Below are 14,769 nucleotides of genomic sequence, written 5' to 3' on the forward strand. Positions count from 1 at the left end.
CATAAAGCTCGTGTAGCTATCTTTTTCGAAACATAAAATATATTTTAATTGGTTTTGGACATAATACTTTATCAGTTTTCCCTTTGAAGACTTAACAGTACAAAAAAAGGGCCCAGCTGACCATACAAGGTATGGACAAGACAGAAAAAACACCAGCAAGCTGCATAGCAATCTAGGATCATCTGGTAAAGGGAAAAAGAGCTTTCCATATGTCAGTCACTCATGAGGATAGCTCTGAGTCTTAGTGCAGAAACAGATATTCATGAAGACCCTAGATTATTTTAACAAAGCCATATTATAATTGGGTTAGTCTTTTCTTCCTATGGCAAAGCATGAGAATAAGTAATAAATTGTAGAATGATGTGTATAAAAATTGAAATAAACTATTTATTATATTTGAATATACCTATTTCTAATTATCTTAATTATTAAGACACCTAGAAATTATAAAACACCTCTCTGAAAAGTGGTGGTAATTTGCTTTGTGTGCATATAAAGTATGCACACATTTCATTATCATTGTTTCAAATATACTAGAAACCAGATCTTTGATTTTTTTTTTCTTTATTTGGGTAATCTATACAAAAGATCTTTTCAAAGAGAAAGCTTTCATCCTAAATTATATTATCAATCTTTTCTATAAGACAGACTGTATTCCTACTAAATATAGTAGGAAACTAATATTATCACTTAAACTCAAAAATTAAACTTTAAGATACCATGGAGATTTAAATATTCCTCATTTCTGCTGCCACAGTAACTAATACAGTTTCCTTTCCTGAAACCATAGCAAGTCTTGGGGAGATAGAGAGTAATCAAATGCTATTTTTAAAGTAGCATTCCACATAATTTCAGATTTTTGTATTTAATTTTTTTATGTATTGTTATCACATGTTTTAAAATTATACACATCATGTTCTTTGAGTCATTGGAGTGTTCTTCTTTAAAGGCATTGCACCCAATACGATGTTAGCAAAAGTATGCAGTGATAAGAATAAACCAAACGGACAATACCAAATTCTACCTAACAGGCAAGCTGTAATGGACTTCATTAAGGACTTACCCATTAGAAAGGTGAGATTTTATATGAAATGTATCCTCTATATATACCCTCTGATTTCTGAAGAAATAGTTAAAGAGGATTAAGAAGTAGAAACTTGGAGTTATTAAAAAAAAAAAAGTCGTGTAATGAACAGCCTAGAGTCTATAGTCAATAATATTATAATTTCTATGGGGACAGACGGTTACTAGACTTACTGTGGTGATTGACTTGTAATGTATATAAATGTTGAATCACTGTGTTGTACACCTGAAACTAATGGTGTATGTCAACTATAACTTTGATTTTAAAAAATGAAAAGAGAATAAAAAGTCATTTATCCTACCATTCCCTGAGTTTGCTGCTGCTGCTAAGTCACTTCAGTCGTGGCTGACTGTGCAACCCCATAGACGGCAGCCCACCAGGCTTCCCCGTCCCTGGGATTCTCCAGGCAAGAACACTGGAGTGGGTTGCCATTTCCTTCTCCAATGCGTGAAAGTGAAAAGGGAAAGTGAAGTCGCTCAGTCGTGTCTGACTCTTAGCGACACGATGGACTGCAGCCTACCAGGCTTCTCCACCATGGGATTTTCCAGGCAAGAGTACTGGAGTGGGGTGCCATTGCCTTCTCCATGCCTGAATTTATATGACCACAAAACTCTTTTATAAATGCTTTTTAAAAACTCCATGGAATTTAAAGTTTTAAATTCCCATGTAACACTAGTTTAGGAAATACGGCCACAAATTATTTAAGCCATTTTCTTGCATGACTTTTGAAACGAGGACATTATTTATACCTTTTATGAGTTATAAAAGGTATGATGAGATTATAATATCAGTTCTTACCTTAATTTTAAAATGTATTAATGATAAATGTTGATTCTCTTCTAGGTTTCTGGAATAGGAAAAGTTACAGAGAAAATGTTAAAGGCCCTTGGAATTATTACTTGTACAGAACTGTACCAACAGAGGGCATTACTTTCTCTCCTTTTCTCTGAAACATCTTGGCATCATTTTCTTCATATTTCCCTGGGTCTAGGTTCAACACACCTGGCAAGGTATCTGCACCTATAATATAATCATTCTGCTTTTTCTTTATTGTCTGCTGAAATAACAGTTTTCACCATTGAGATAGAGGCTAGAAGGAGAACATGTTTGAAATTCTTTTAGGCTAGCTCAGCTCAGAATATAATTTTTGAATTAGAGTCAAAAGATTGGATATGAGAGAAAAAGAAATGAGGAATAAAGAATCCCTCCTAGGTTGTTGGCTCTAGCAACTGGATAGATGGGTAAGAGGAATGATGGGTGCTTTCTTTTCTGAACCTGCTTTGTTCTTTGTTTAGAACATAAGAATACTGGTGGTCGGATTGTTGAGGAAGGAAAGATGGCTTATGCTCCAGTACTCACTCTTTAAGCAAGTAGATGTAATGATTCTTTGAAAAGCTTCATGAACTTCCTGCATTTCTCCTCTTCTACTGAGTACATTGTGTTAGGCACCATTCTAGGCACTGGGGATAATAGCAGTAAACAAGATGAAATACTGCCTTCATAAAGTGTGCAGAGTAGTGTGGGAAAAAGAAAGACACCAAGTGAAGAAAGGAAGGCAGAGTAGGGGCATAGAAATTGACTTGGGAGGGTAAGAGGTGGTGCTGGCTGTACTCCTCCAGTGGCGGAGGTCTGAGGGGCCAGCCAGGCAAAGACCTCGGAGAAGAGGAAACAACTAGAGGAGAAGCCCTGTGTTTTCTCCCTGCTGCTCTTTCCTCCTGGTCTTAAAAAGAAGAATCCCAGAGCTAAAAGGGTACACTGTTTAGGGTGGGTGAAAAGAAGGCACTAAACAAGAATGAGAATTAACACTAAACTAAACTAAAAGACCCTGAGGGCAGGAGGAGAAGGGGACGACAGAGGATGAGATGGCTGGATGGCATCACCGACTCAATGGACATGAGTTTGGGTGAACTCCGGGAGTTGGTGATGGACAGGGAGGCCTGGCGTGCTGCAGTCCATGGGATCACAAAGAGTCGGACACGACGGAGTGACTGAACTAAAACTAAAAGATTACTGAGGAGGTGTATAAAATGTTTGATTAATCAGTTAAATCTGTTAAATCTTACAGAGATTGCAAGGCCTATGCTGTTGCTTTTCTCATCTTTCTGTGCTCCTCATTCTTTCGAATCCAGGTAGCTGACTTTGATGCTGAGTGGATGTAATGAAAGATAAGAGAAGGACATCACAGTACTATAAATAACCCAGTATTTGAAGATTTTGGAAAATAAAACTGTCTTCTTTATTCCAAAAATTACCCTCTTTTTATTTCCATAGTGCTTGAAAACAATATAGCTTTTAATATAACATAGCAGATATTAACCAGTGGTAGAGACGGGGGAGCCTGGTGGGCTGCCGTCTATGGGGTCGCACAGAGTCGGACACGACTGAAGCGACTCAGCAGCAGCAGCAGCAGCAGAGATGTAGATAATGCTTTTAAGTGAAACTCATGGGTAATTTTTAATAATATAAAATAGCAAACCTACTTTCCTTTCTATCTACATTCTCTGTTTCCCTAATTTGCTTTATTTTTTTAATCTCTTGTGCTTCCTACTTTCTAATCTGTTCTCTATTTTTGTGTTTGTCTGCCTCCACCAAGGTAGAAGTTTCTTAAAGGCAGTCACTTGGTCTGTTTTCTTCATTATTGTATCTCCAAGGCCTAGGACAGTATTCGATTTGTAATTGGTTCATGAAATATTTGGAAAATGAATAATCTATGTGTCATTTCAGCTTTTTGCTTCTAACTAGTCCTGTCAGAGCAGCTAGAATCCAACCTAACTAGAAGGTTCAGATCCCCAGTCATCACCCTATTGCCACAGACCACATTTTGACTGAGCTTCTACAGAGTAGTATAAGTAATAGACAGGCTAGTATTGATGTGTCCTAGGCCAGAAACTAGAAAATCAAACTGTTCAAAATTCAGTTATATCTTATAACTGAAAGCCATTATGCTACCACATTCTGTTCATTTTATCAGTTGTGAGTTTCGATATTCAGGTTTTTAATAGAAACAATTTATAATATCCTGTTTGCAGATGTGTTCTTTGATAGATATAGACCTAATCCGTCACGCATGTAATTCTATTAGCTTATCTATCTACATTCTTTGGTGATAGTTTTTAGACTAAAAAATTCACTGTATTTAATGATGTATAACTTTTAATCCAAAATATTATTGAGATCTCTAAAGGGTAGCTGATCTTTAATCATTTTGGTTGACTAAAAGTAACTCAGTGTTGTTTGGAAAGCAAATAAAAGTCTTTTTATTTTTTTCATTTCAAGGGATGGAGAGAGGAAAAGCATGAGTGTTGAGAGGTAATGTTTTATTACTAATTATTCATAATTTGTATAATTTTAAACTAATTTTTAATAAAATATCATTGAAATTTTAAAAATCTATTTGTAAACCAGATAACAATTTTCAGCAGTTGACACCCCTAAAGTAAATATTCTAGTACAGTGCTTTATTATCTTTGCTTGCCATGCTGTCAATGGGGGAAAAAAAAATTTAACTGCAGTTTTTTTTTAATGTTAGTTTTGTTCCTATTCAATGAAAACCAAGAATTTTAGGATTCCAAATCTAAATTTCTAGGTTTGTTTATAAGAAAAATAATACTCGGTAGTTAATTTAAGATATGATAATGGAATAACTTCTTCCTGAAGTTCTTCAAATACTGGTAAATGACTGAAGGCACCAAATAGTAAGATCCTGATGAACAAGAGCTTAGAGGTGATCTCATTCAGTGGTTGACAATCCTGTTTGGAAGTCAGATGAAATCTTGATGGAACCTTATTGTCTTGGGATGTATGTCATTGTCTGAGAAGTCTCTCACTGACCTCCTAAAGTTCCACTAAGACATGTAAGAACCTCAGACCAAGACATCTCTGGTGGCCCAGTGGTTAGGGGTCTGCCTGCCAGTGCAGGGGACACGCGTTCCATCCTTTGCTGGGGGAGCTAATATCCCCCCTGCCACAGAGCAGCTGAGCCCATGCACTACAACTACTGAAGCCTGAGTGCCCAGAGCCTGTGTCCTACAGCAAGAGAAGCCACCGCAGTGAGAAGCCCTCACCCCACAACTGGAGCGTAGCCCCCACTTGCTGCAACGAGATAAAGCCTGCACACAGCGACAGCACGGCAAAAAAAAAAACCTTGGACCTACTGTAAGGCTGTGTTCATTTTGCACATATATTATTTGTGATCAGAAAAACTGAATAACTTTTCTAAAACAACGCACTCCGTGAATGACTTGATAAAAATTGCTGTTTCAGGCTGTGATTTACATAAGAGCAATCAAAGGAAAGGGCTCTCCTGGTGGCTCAGTGGTAAAGAATCATCCTGCATTGCAGGACGTAAGAGATACAAGTTCAATCCCTGAGTCGGGAAGATTCCCTGGAAGAAGGCATGGCAACCCACTCCAGCATTCTTGCCTGGAGAATCCTATGGACAAAGGAGCTGGCAGGCTGCAGTCCATTGGGTCACTAAGGGACAGACAGAAGCCACTTAGCACGCGTGCACGCACACACGCAGCCAAAGGAAAAGAGGGGAAAGCATTCAAATGTGAGAGAGCATTGTCCTATTTCCTATTTAATGATTTTTCCTCCTGTTTTGTCTTCTATTTTGTTATTGAGAACATTGCTTGCTGTACAAGAATATTAACTAATATTACTATTTCTTAAGAAAGGGGCAGCAAACCAATAGGAAAAAATGAACAGAGATCCAGTTAGTTAATGGAAGAGAAGGTACAAATGGCTTTACAAACATGTGAAAATAATCCCAGTCTCTTATTTAAGAAGTACAGATTAAAAATGATCTGAGATAGCATTTTTCATTAATCAAGTTGGCAAAGATACACACTCCACTGGCAAAACTATGTGAGTGAAAAAGGTATTAAACTCTAAAGGAGAGTGTGCTAGTTTCTGATTAGTGGTTATGAAGGTCAGAAGTCCTAAAATTAAAGTGTCAGCAGGGTTGCATTCCCTCTAGATGCTCCAGAGCAGAATCCATTTCCTTACTAAAAGCTTCTAGAGGCCACTTGCATTCTTTGGCTCAGGGCACTGTTCTCCATCTTCAGATTCCGCATTTTGTCTTTCTTTGACTCTTACCCTCCTGCCTCATAAGGAACCTAGGGATTACACTGAACCTACCTAGATAATCGAGGATCATTACCCCCATTTTAATTTGTGTAAAATCCCTTTCACCATGTAAAGTACTAGATTCTGAGAGATTAGGATTTAGACATCTTTGGGGACCATTATTTTGCCTGCCACAGGGAGGAAGTGATTTTGTCTGTCAAGATATAGATACTCATGTACTTTGATCCCACTATTTTTTTTATCTAGAGATTCATTCCACAGATGTCATCACATGTCATTTTACACGTATACGAAGTTGTGAATTGCATTTTTTTATAATAGCAAAAGGTTGGAAATAACCTAAGTTTCTACAAATAGAGGATTGGTTAAATGATCTTACATATTTAAATTAGGATATCATGCTGCCATATAAAGGGCTTCCCTCGTAGCTCAGCTGGTAAAGAATCTACCTGCAATGCAGGAGACCCTGGTTCAATTCCTGGGTCGGGAAGATCCCCTGGAGAAGGGATAGGCTACCCACTCCAGTATTCTTGGGCTTCCCTGATGGCTCAGCTGGTAAAGAATCTGCCTGCAATACAGGAAACCTGGGTTCAATCCTAGGGTCAGGAAGATCCCCTGGAGAAGGGCATGGCAACCCACTCCAGTATTCGCCTGGAGAATCCCATGGACAGAGGAGCCTGGTGGGCTGCAGTCCATGGGCTCACAAAGAGTTGGACACGACTGAGCAACTAAGCACAGCACAGCACAACTGCCATATAAAAATGAGGAAATTATTTACTTACAGGGAACTCACCAGGATGAATGAGAAAAGTAAAATGGTAAACGATGTCTGATGTTTTACTATTTATATAGGGGAAGTGTTTGCTCGTTTATAAAAGTATGCTGCTGTGGCTACTGCTGCTAAGTCGCTTCAGTCGTGTCCGACTCTGTGCGACCCCATAGACTGAAGCCCACCAGGCTCCCCCGTCCCTGGGATTCTCCAGGCAAGAACACTGGAGTGGGTTGCCATTTCCTTCTCCAATGCAGGAAAGTGAAAAGTGAAAGTGAAGTCGCTCAGTCATGCCCGACTCTTAGCAACCCCATGGACTGCAGCCTACTAGGCTCCTCTGTCCATGGGATTTTCCAGGCAAGAGTACTGGAGTGGGGTGCCATTGCCTTCTCTGTTATAAAAGTATAACATACTTTTTATATGCACACAGTATTCTGATGAATAAACAATAAATAGGAAGCTGGCAGTGTTGGTTGCCACCGGGAAGGAGAACTGAGTTGCTGTGGGCAACTGGGTGAGAAGGGGCACTTTTCACTGAATGGACTCTTCAGGATTTGCTCAGGGTTTTTTACTGGTTATGCTGCTTTCTCTTTAGTGTCTTCCTCTTTTTCATTAATATGACCTTCAACACCCTTGTGCAAATGAACTCACAAGTTCTACATTTAATCTTACCAGCTCATTTCCAATTGTCTATTAAACAACTTTATATAGGGGCCATGAACCAACCCCGTAAAATCTACTTGAAGATAATTCTCTTCAGACAATATTCATGCAATAATTGGAATGATGTTCTCATTTGTACTTTCTTAAGACAGTCCTCTGTAACAGTCTGTATACCAATATATCCTAATGTTTTGTAAGTTCTTGGGGCATTATCCTTATATGTTGGTGACTTCAATCATCTTTTAAAATACATTTTAGAGAACAAATGTACGTTTGCTAATCAGTTTAGCTATAAATAATCTCCCATTATTTAGGAAGATCTTGAATATTTTTACTTAATTATATCTTAGTACATCTGAAAACTTTATTCAGTTCTATAGAAAATATATCTTAATGCTAGGCCATTTACATGTAGTGTATCATTTCTAAATTATCCTGAATTGTAGTTTACTTTGTGCACCCAAATCATTCTTCTCTTTGTAGGACATTCAGTGAGATAAGTAAAGCAGAAGAACAGTACAGCTTGTGCCAAGAACTTTGCAGTGAACTTGCTCAAGATCTACAGAAAAAAGGACTTAAGGTACTTCATTTTTATATGGTATTCTTAGTTTTCTAAATTTTTAATAATAAAAAGCAACCTTAAACTGAGAGTTAGATTTTGCATTTAAAAACAAATTGGGATATATCAAAAGAGTTCTTATCCTCAATAGAGACAAATTGAATTCTAACCCTTATCTGAAACCTGTGATGAGATCATTTTATGAGGAGCAACTTACAAGGCTGGAGTGACTCCAATATATTTCCAGAGGAGTTTGTATTACATTGGGAGTACATTTGAATAAGTTCAAAATCAGAGTTATATTGGCAGTAAACAATAAGGCAAAGAGAAGGATTTCTCTAGAACTGTACTTTTTTAAATGCCTTTCCAATTATCCTTTAATGTCATCGTCAGGTAGACAGTGACCTTGTGGAACAGGCATTTTGTTTCAAGGCCTTAATCCAGGTTGCTTAATACATTGAGAACAAAACCTGGAAGTCTTTGAACTTTGTGTTTTATAATCTTCACTCACAACAACCTATGTTTAATATTTTTCCAACACTCTCAAAACAGAGGTGGAGTTATTACAAAGTGTAATACAAAAGCATTAAAAAGGTATTGCAAAGAAAGGGCCATCTAATGAATATTTTCTTATAATTCTTCTCTATTATACCTTAAATATAAAGAGAGTTCTTTTTAAAAAAAACTTTAAATAAACTTTTCATTTTAGACTCATTTCAGATTTATAAAATAGTTACAGAGAAAATAGAGACTTCCAGTATACCCAGTTTCCCTCATTATTAACATCTTATATTATCATAGTGTACATTTCTACAGTACAGAATAAAGTTAACAGAAATGACCAGTTAACTTTGCCCTTTATATAAAAGTCTTTCATAAAAGATCAGTTGGGGAGGAAAATGGGATTTTTAGATTACTTATGGATTTTACTTATTCTTTATGACTATATTCATTACCATGTTTTGTAAATAATTGATTATATGTCCATACTCTCTGTACATAAGAGACCTTTCTGAATTTTTCTAACATGTAAAAAACTTTTTTTCTAGAAGTTAAAGAGCTATATAAAATAGTATATTCTGTTTGTTACAGGGTAGAACTGTTACCATTAAGCTAAAGAATGTGAATTTTGAAGTAAAAACTCGTGCCTCTACAGTTTCAACTGTTGTTTCAACTGCAGAAGAAATATTTGTTATAGCTAAAGAACTGCTAAGAACAGAAATTGATGCTGATTTTCCACAACCCTTGAGATTAAGACTTATGGGTATAACTTTTACTGTTTTTCCTTAAAATCTGCAAGACATTTCCTGAGAGTCAATTTGAAAAATAGTCTCACCTCCATTTTATTTCTTGAACCCATTCAGGGAGTTGTATTTCTTCTGCTTTCATTTTTCTTGATACTTAGAACCTGATACACGTGAAGCCATGATCACTAGTTTAATTCCTGTAAGAATCAGTTAGAGTCATTCTTTTCCTTCAATACTTACTGAAATCCTTGGGGTTAGGCATTTTTCAAAATTTTGAACTTCAGATTTTAGAAAGCAAATTCAGTACATGTTGAGTATATTGTGTAATACTCTTTTGGGATCTGAGGCAGCACTTTATGATCAAACATTTTATTATTTCTGTAGCAAAACAAAAAATATTCACACTGAGTTGTAAAGACTCTAAATAGCTTCACATCAATCTTGTCATCAGTTAACCATTTGTTGCTGACAATTTTCAGAGCTTTTAGATTTCGGAATTACAGATAAAGGATTGTGGCACTATAAAACCACATTTCTAGCCATCATGGGGTAAAAAAGACAAACAAACCACGTTTCCAAAGTGAACAAGTGAGAGAATGTTGGCACTCAGATGCCAACTTTACTGCTTGGGGGTCGTCAGCCATACTTTCACATGTGAAAGATAGCACACGTGGAAGTCAATTTGAATATAGTACGTTAACTAAAAGAGCTAGAGTAGATGTTAATAGCAGCTTTATTTATAATTCCCAAAACTTGGAAGCAACCAAGATGTCTTCCAATAGTAGGTAAATGGAAATTGTGGTACATCCAGACAACAGAATATTATTCAGCACAGAAAAGAAGTGATCTATTGGGATAGAGGATGGGGGAGAAGAAAGGAAAGGAAATGAGCTGTCAAATGATGAAAAGACATGGAGGAAACTTAGATGTATATTTTTAACTTAAACAACCAATGTGAAAACGCTACAATACTGTATGATTCCAATACAGAAATGCTGGATAAAGCAAAATGGTAGAGATCTGAAGAGATCAATGGTTGTCAAGGGTGGGGGGAGGGAGGAATAGGCAGAGCACAGAGGATTTCTAGGGCAGAGAAACTATTCTGTATGATGCTATAATGGTAGACACATGTCCTTATACCTTTGTTAAAATCCAGACTGTGCAACACCAAGAGTGAGCCGTGATGCAAACTGTGGACTATGAATAACAATGTCATGTCAGTGTAGGTTCATTGGTGGTAACAGCTGTTCCACTCTGGCGAAGGATGTTGATCGTGGAGGAGTTTGTGCATGTGTGGTCGCAGGGTATATGTGAGAACTCTCTGTACTTTCTACTCAGCTTTGCTGAGAATCTAAAATTATTCTAAAAAATAGAGCCTATTGCAAAAAAGGAGCTAAAGAATCAATGCAATTGGCTCCAATTAGTTACTCGGTATTTAACGGTATCGTGAGTCAGATATTAATGGAAAGACCTATATATATAGGTCTTTCCATTAATGCTAACTCCAATAGATACTTACTATTTAGTATACCCAGCATTATGAAGAGAGTAAATTTCTGTTCATAATACCACCTTTGGGAAAGTATCTAATTCAGAGAATATGCAGTGTTGCTTATTATTTTTGGCTAAACAGGCTTTTTAATAAGTGTCACAATACTGTTACGCAAAATGTCTATGCTTTACAGTTGTGTTGGTTTTGTTGAATTGGAAATGGATTAATTCTGGTTGGTTTAATTTAGGGGTGCGGCTCTCTGGTTTTCCCAATGAAGAGGAGAAGAAACACCAACAAAGGAGCATTATTGGCTTCTTACAGCCTGGAAACCAAGCCCTTTCAGCCACCGGGTGTATATTAGAGAAAACTGACAAAGATCAGTTTCTAAAACCTGCACAAATGTCTCATAAGAAGAGTTTCTTTGATAAAAAACGATCTGAAAGGAAAGCGAGCCCCCAAGACACATTTACATGTGAAACCATAAATAAACAAAGTTTGCAAACATCACAGTCATTCCAGGTTTTAAACAAGAAGATGAGTGAGAATTTAGAAACAGAGGAGAAATCACATAGCTGTCAGACATTTACCTGTCCTGTCTGCTTTAGGGAGCAAGGAAGCGTCAGTCTGGAAGCCTTTAATAAGCATGTAGATGCATGTCTTGATGGACCTTCCATCAGTGGAAACTCCAAAATGTCCTCGTGTTCACACGCTTCCTCTACAGAAGTAAACGAGAAAGAAAATGTATGTGATTCTGTCTCTCTCTGTGAGAAGCAGGGTTATGAAACCCACCAGAAGAATACAGAGATCACGTCAGTAGATCCTATAGAGCTGGTAGAGACTACCGGTAAACCATCAAATACAGAAGATACAAGTGCTTTAAGTAATAAGCCCAGTGAAGAGGAATGTTCTGGTCTTTCAAGCAAATTATTTAATATGGATCCTCAGAATTCTTGTACTGTTTCATTGGAAAATGAAGATGTTGGGTCATTAAGAAGGCAAGAATCCCCCCAACCTAATTTATATGAAGTAATCAGTGACCAAGTTCTAGTTTGTCCTGTTTGTAACCTAGAACAAAAGACTTCAGATCTTACCCTATTCAATGTGCATGTAGATGTTTGCTTAAATAAAGGCATTATCCAGGAACTGAGAAAGGATAAGATTAATCCATGTAACCAACCCAAAGAAAGCGCCAAAAGTACTGGTGAGTTTATGGGGTTTTTTTAAAGAGCTTGATTTTCTAGGAATGCTTTATTAAAATTCAGATTGCTATTAAATCTAAAACATATACCTTAAAGGTATAGTTTGTGTATGTTGCCACTTAGGAAAATGTTAGTTACCTTACCATAGGCTAGAATTAGCTGAAGCCATTAGATTTGAAATTTGGGGAAATCTTTGGTTTAGGCTTGCCTTAGCACAGAGTGAACTTAAAGATTTAGGGAACTGAGTGATCTGATCCAAAAAGAAACTCCTTTAGAGAACGTTTGCCAAGGCACAGTGGTAAATTAACTGTAATTATATGGCCAGAAAGCCTCTTTAACTTGTTTTCTGGTAGTTCTGACTCTGACCCAGCTTCCAAATTAGCTGCAATACTAATGAAATAAGTAAATTACAAAGAAATTATTTATAAATTCAAACTATGTAATCCTAAAGAGATTTTTATTATCTTTAATCAGTTAACTTCAACTCTTTAAATCTTTAGAAACCGTTTTTACTATTTCATGTTATTCATTATGCATTATCTTCCCTCTAAAGATAACTCAGGCAAAGCGCAGAAGACTGGAAACAAAACAAAAAGGTATGGCTAATTTGAGTTTTAATAAAGCTAGCCATGAAATTGTTATATCTTGAGGCCTGATTTTTAGGAAATGTTAAAATTTGCTTTTATAAATCAATAGTAAAAGTTTTAAAATCACTTATTTGCATAAGCAATTTTAAAAATCTCTCCATGCGTTTAATTTTGCGCTTTTCTGTTGTTGTTATTGTTTTTCTTCGTGTGTATTATTAATCACATGTTCTGTTTTATTCCAGGCCAGGACTGATGACAAAGTATTCAGCATCAAAGAAAACAAAACCAAACAATCCCAGACACACTCTTGATGTATTTTTTAAATGAATGTTGAACATTTTATCAATTTTTGATTGAAACTTGTTATTTTATAATAACTGAATGTATTCTTCCCTGTTTCAAGCTTACAGATTCATTTAGTGAAAAGCAAGTACAATAATCCCTTTGTATAAATTTGGAATATATACTAATTTACTTCTGTATACTTCTTTTGATAACAATGAGAATTTCACTTTCAGTTATACTTCAGTTAGATAATTCTGTTAGAAATAATTTTCAAATGAAAAGTTGGGAATGAGATCAGGAAGTGATTTCTTTATTATGTTTTATAGTGAATATAAAAACATATATTTATAAGGGCTTTCAGAGGTTCAGATAAAACTATCAGAGCATAAGAATTTTTAGCACTTAACCACTTTGTTGGCACTGGATGCTCTGCTTGATCTTAGTATCTTCTACAACTTTGAATAATTATTTTTAGCTCCTAGTATCTTCAGATACCTCATGAGAATTCGTTACTAGTATTTATCATAAGTTCTATGAAGAGTATTGGCTTAGCAGAGTTAGCCTGCATGCTTTTGTTACCTTCAGGAAAATAATATCACAGTGTTATTTTCTGTGTTAAAAGAACTTTTGTTTAAAATATGATTATTCATTTTATTTTTTTAATTTAAAATTTCTTTGTCCAATGAATAAGCACTTATTCACTTTAAAAAATATTTAAGATTCAAGGTCATTATTTTCTTATCTAAGACTTTTAAATGGCAATATTTCATTTCTTGGCAGTTATATTTGTACTTTACACAGATCTGTAAAAAAAAGAATAAATTGTACACTATTTTTATCATGATCTTCTAGAGAAGAATGTGCAATTCAAAAGATTAATGTGTTTTAAAACACCTCATTTATCTTAGTTCTTTTTCTATCATGTTTTTATTAATATTCGTGAAAGAAGACAGCTTAACAATTGTTAGCTTAAGTAGTTGCTCCAAATGCTTTCATGGTATCAAGAGTTTTTATGAAAAACAAAACAATTATTTAATAGAAACATGCAAATGGGACCCATTGTCTGTTACTGCTTTAAGGAACTGAATCTTTTATTCTCATATTTTTGTTTCTTCTTTTCGTATTTTATAGCTCATTACCTAATTGTATAAGGACATAATGTTTTAGGAATAGTGTAAATTAGGATCTCACACAACCTTTGGCCAAAGTGGTAATTTGACTTTAAATAACTAGATAGTTTAAAATTAGGCTTAGTGTTTATTAGAATACCAATTTCATGCCTAATATTATTATATGCTATGATGAATATCTAGTTATAGAACTGCGATTCTTGATTATGTGATTTGCTTACATTAATTCTCTACAAAATTAAGTTCAATGAAGCACTGATGTAATGTATTGAAAAGTAAATAACACCATATTCTTTTCTATTTTGTTTCAAGTTTATTTTTATTGATTTTTCAACATTAGAGTAAATACTAAATTATTTTCATTTAGATTATTCATTTAATGAAATGCTATCATTTAGTAATATTTAATAAAAATTTAAAATGAAACTTTAAATGTTTAATTTTTTAGCAATAGAAATGCTTTCCTTACTTTTCCACTCTTTTCCTACCTCTGTTATTTTCAGTCTTATTTTCTTTGCCCAGAATTTTTTCCACATCCTTTTCTGTTTTATCTAATAATCCAACTCATTTTATTATAATTTTATTTGGGGGACATTAAAAAAACACAGCAAAACCACAAAGAATAAGCACCTATAATCTTACCTATGTGGAGGGTGACAATATAGC

At 35.5% G+C, this 14,769-nt stretch overlaps 1 protein-coding gene across 2 annotated transcripts in view; it reads left to right on the forward strand.

Moving 5' to 3' along the window:
- POLK (DNA polymerase kappa) overlaps positions 1-14,529 on the forward strand; it is an 80,764-nt gene extending 66,235 nt beyond the window's left edge. For both annotated transcript variants that reach the window (XM_061429989.1, XM_061429990.1), the window contains 8 exons: positions 950-1,074; positions 1,928-2,094; positions 4,361-4,393; positions 8,088-8,184; positions 9,256-9,427; positions 11,150-12,103; positions 12,655-12,697; positions 12,931-14,529. In XM_061429989.1, coding sequence (XP_061285973.1) covers positions 950-1,074; positions 1,928-2,094; positions 4,361-4,393; positions 8,088-8,184; positions 9,256-9,427; positions 11,150-12,103; positions 12,655-12,697; positions 12,931-13,015 — 1,676 coding nt within the window. In that variant the 3' untranslated portion in view covers positions 13,016-14,529. The remainder of the gene's footprint in view (positions 1-949; positions 1,075-1,927; positions 2,095-4,360; positions 4,394-8,087; positions 8,185-9,255; positions 9,428-11,149; positions 12,104-12,654; positions 12,698-12,930) is intronic.
- Positions 14,530-14,769: the final 240 nt, after the last annotated feature.

The sequence above is a fragment of the Bos javanicus genome, chromosome 10 (genome assembly GCF_032452875.1).
Source record: "Bos javanicus breed banteng chromosome 10, ARS-OSU_banteng_1.0, whole genome shotgun sequence".
NCBI classification, from domain to species: domain Eukaryota; kingdom Metazoa; phylum Chordata; class Mammalia; order Artiodactyla; family Bovidae; genus Bos; species Bos javanicus.